Source organism: Myotis myotis, unplaced genomic scaffold (genome assembly GCF_014108235.1).
Source record: "Myotis myotis isolate mMyoMyo1 unplaced genomic scaffold, mMyoMyo1.p scaffold_m19_p_4, whole genome shotgun sequence".
In the NCBI taxonomy this organism is placed as follows: Eukaryota; Metazoa; Chordata; class Mammalia; order Chiroptera; family Vespertilionidae; genus Myotis; species Myotis myotis.
Genome location: NW_023416346.1, coordinates 109,414,113 through 109,417,658, shown reverse-complemented (window position 1 = coordinate 109,417,658; position 3,546 = coordinate 109,414,113). Strand labels below are relative to the sequence as shown.

At 57.1% G+C, this 3,546-nt stretch overlaps 1 protein-coding gene across 1 annotated transcript; it reads left to right on the top strand.

The window, feature by feature from the left end:
* The first annotated feature begins 1,156 nt into the window (after positions 1-1,156).
* On the top strand, positions 1,157-3,325 carry LOC118653361 (E3 ubiquitin-protein ligase TRIM41-like). Its single transcript, XM_036304096.1, has one exon. The coding sequence runs from the start codon at positions 1,157-1,159 to the stop codon at positions 3,110-3,112; it is 1,956 nt and encodes a 651-aa protein (XP_036159989.1). The 3' UTR covers positions 3,113-3,325.
* Positions 3,326-3,546: the final 221 nt, after the last annotated feature.

The following is a 3,546-nucleotide window of genomic DNA, read 5'->3' as shown; positions in this document are numbered from 1 at the left end:
TTAAAGCACCATTTCTGGTGCCTCAATGGAGCTATTGGATGGATGGATAGATGGATGGATGGATGGATGGATGGATAGATGGATGGATGGATGGATGGATGGATGGATGGATAGATGGATGGATGGATGGAGGCAGTTGGCCATGCTACTGTTTTACAAACACATTTACATAATCCATATCTGAACATGAAGAGTCTCTCTTTACATGATAGCAGCCAATAGTAACTAATGAGGTAATCAATATTGTACTGATTTCTTGCAGTAAAGTAGCTACCCATCACCTCTGGGACTATCAATAATTTGAGTTTGGGGTTATGATGGTTATTTAAAGAAGTTGGGTAATGCAGTGGAGTGGCTTTTCTGTGACCCCTAAATTCCCTTCATTTTATAGTGTTTCTCAATCTTGGATGCATATTAGAACCACCTGGGGAACTTTGAAAATCCAGATGCTGCCCCTCTGCTTCTGGCATCAGCTGTGAGGAGTGCTTGCCGCCATCTTTGGTGGCCAGCCGGTAGGATGGCGCTGGGCAGACGCGGTCACAGTATGGACAGCGGACGGCCACAAAGGGTTCCATTGTCTCCTGAAATTTATCTCCAGAGGCGGGGGCTGGGAGTGTCCGGACTTTCCGCTTCGCCTGCGTTGCTCCCGCCCCCGCACCACAGAGATGCGAACCTCCGTTGTCCTAGCCCTCCCTCCCTCTTCCCCGAGTGAATGCTAGAGTGTCTCCTCGTCGTTTCCTGTCGACCTCTCTGGGGCGGAAAGGGAGCATTCGGGATAGCGGAAACTCAATAGCTGGGTGGCTTGTAGGTACCGGAAGTGTTGGGAGGGAGAACGGATGTGAGGGGGCGGAGCCAGGAAGTGGAGGGGCGGGGCTTATGAGGAGGCCCAGAGATCGTTGGGCGGCGATTTGCACTCAGGGCCACCTGAGGGGCTTGGCGCTAGCGGTCCTCTGTGTTCTCTCCCGTGGCAGAGACACGCTTGTCGTCTGGGCGAAGGGAACTGTCTGGAGAGTGGGTTGACGGAAGGACATTTCTCTACCCGCGCCTGAGGCAAGGTGTGAAGAGGCAGGACTGGGGGTGGGGCGGGGTCGTCAGGGTGTCTGAGAGGGAAAACCCTCGGCCCCCCACCTTTTACACCGGCTGAGTGGACACTAAGATGGCTGCCAGTTCCAAGGCACCCAACCCTGTGCAGAGCCTGCAGGAGGAGGCGGTGTGCGCCATCTGCCTCGATTACTTCACGGACCCCGTGTCCATCAGCTGCGGGCACAACTTCTGCCGAATGTGTGTGACCCAGCTGTGGGGAGGGGAAGATGAGGAAGGCCGGGTCGAGTTAGACCAGGAGGAGGAGGAGGAGGAGGAGGAGGAAAATGGAGGAGAAGAGGAGGAAGTGGAGGCTGCGGGGGCCGGTGCGGGCTCGGACACCCCCATGAGGGATGAAGACTATGAGGGCGACTTGGAGGAAGAGGTCGAGGAGGAGGAGGAAGGAGTGTTCGGGACCGGGAACATGGGCGGGCCCGACTGGGACAACATGGATGTGAGGGAGGAGGAGGAGGACGACGACGACCACAACGACGACCAGGGCCACGACGACCAGGGCCACGACGACGACGACCACAATGACGACCAGGGCCACGACGACGACGACCACAACGACGACCAGGGCCACGACGACGACGACCTGGGGGTGGAGGCTGAGGAGGCCGAAGAAGAAGTGCTGGAGGTGGATGAGGAAGAGGAGCTGGACCCGCTTCCAGACCCTCGGCAGCGCTTCACGTGCCCCCAGTGCCGGAAGAGCTTTCCCAGCAGGAACTTCCGCCCCAACCTGCAGCTGGCCAACATGGTGGAGGTGATTCGGAAGATGCACCCAGCACCAGGTTGGGGAAGCCATGGGAATGAGCAGGGCATTTGTCCCCAACACCAAGAGGCCCTGAAGCTCTTCTGTGAGGTGGACGGAGAGGTCATCTGTGGGCTGTGCCGAGAATCCAGGAGCCACAAGCAGCACAGCGTGGTGCCATTGGAGGAGGTGGTGCAGGAGTACAAGGCCAAACTGCAGGGGCATGTGGAACCTCTAAGGAAGCACCTGGAGGCTGTGCAGAAGATGAAAGCCAAGGAGGAAAGGCGGGTGACAGAGATGAAGAAGCAGATGAATTCAGAGCTGGCAGCTGTGGCCTCAGAGTTTGGACAGCTGGCAAAGTTTCTGACTGAAGAGGAGGCAAGGCTGGAGCAGCGCCTTCGAGAGATGCACGAAGCCCAGCTGGGCCAGGTGGAAGCAATGGCCAGTCTTCTGGCTGAGCGGGCCGCCCAGTTGAGCCGCCTGCTGAACAAGGCCCAGAAACAGAGCCAGCAGGGGGCCCTGCCGCTGCTCCAGGACATCAAGGAGACTTTCAATAGGTGTGAAGAGATACCGCGGGAGCCCCTAGAGATCTGGTCCCCTGACCCATGTCAACCCCACAGCCATGACTTCCTGACAGACAACATCATTAGGAAAATGAGCCGGATGTTCTGTCAGGCTGTTCGAGTGGACCTGACACTGGACCCCAACACGGCTCACCCGGCCCTGATGCTGTCTCCTGATCGCCGGCAGGTCCACCTGGCAGAACAGTGGCAGGAGGTTGCTGACTATTCCAAGTGTTTCTCCGCTGACTACTGTGTACTGGGGGCCCAGGGCTTCCGCTTTGGCTCGCACTACTGGGAGGTAGAGGTGGGTGGGAAGTGGGGCTGGGCCGTGGGTGCTGCCCGAGAATCATCTCATCATGAAGAGGTGGGCTCTGGGGATTCCTCTGTGGGCACCTGGGATGCCAGTTCTTTCTCTGGCCATCACCGCCGCCTCCACCTACCCCAGCAGCCCCTGCCCCAGAGGGAAGTGTGGTGTGTGGGCACCAGTGGCAACGGTTACCAGGCACAGAGTTCGAGGGAGCAGACGCTGCTGTGCCCACATGAGAAACCACGGCGCTTTGGTGTGTACCTGGACTATGAGGCTGGGCGCCTGGACTTCTACAATGCAGACACTCTGGCCCATGTGCACACCTTTTCAGCTGTCTTTCTGGGTGAGCGTGTCTTCCCTTTCTTCCGGGTGTTCTCTAAGGGTACCCAAATCAAGCTGTGCCCTTGATCAGCTTACCACCTGCTGGGGCCCCTCTGATCAGCACTGGCGGGGCGAGTGGTGGTGGAGGGTGGTCCAAGTTTTGGGGCTAAAAGGCTCCCAAAATTTTCTGCATTGCTTCCTGCTCTTCCTTGACCCCAATTTTCCCCGTAGGAGCTTAAGGAACCTTTCTGGCCTCCAGCTCTGCCTCATCTGCATGGGTCCCTGATAACAGCTGCCTAGTCTTCCCTTCCTGTCCACCCAGGGACCGAGTTTGAGTAGGGGAGGGAATATTTAACTTTATTAACTTCCCTTTACCCATCCCTGCTTTTCAACCTTCATACCAGTCCCCAGGCTGGAGGATTTGGGCAGGACTCACGACTCTCCCCATTCCAATTCCATTTTCTGGTGGAAGTTATAGCTATGGAATTTGGAGGATTTTTGAGGGGAGGCAGGCTGGGCAA

What these genes read in the sequence shown, in the direction of transcription:
- LOC118653361 (XM_036304096.1), top strand. Translation starts at nt 1,157, where the DNA reads ATGGCTGCCAGTTCCAAGGCACCCAACCCTGTGCAGAGCCTGCAGGAG.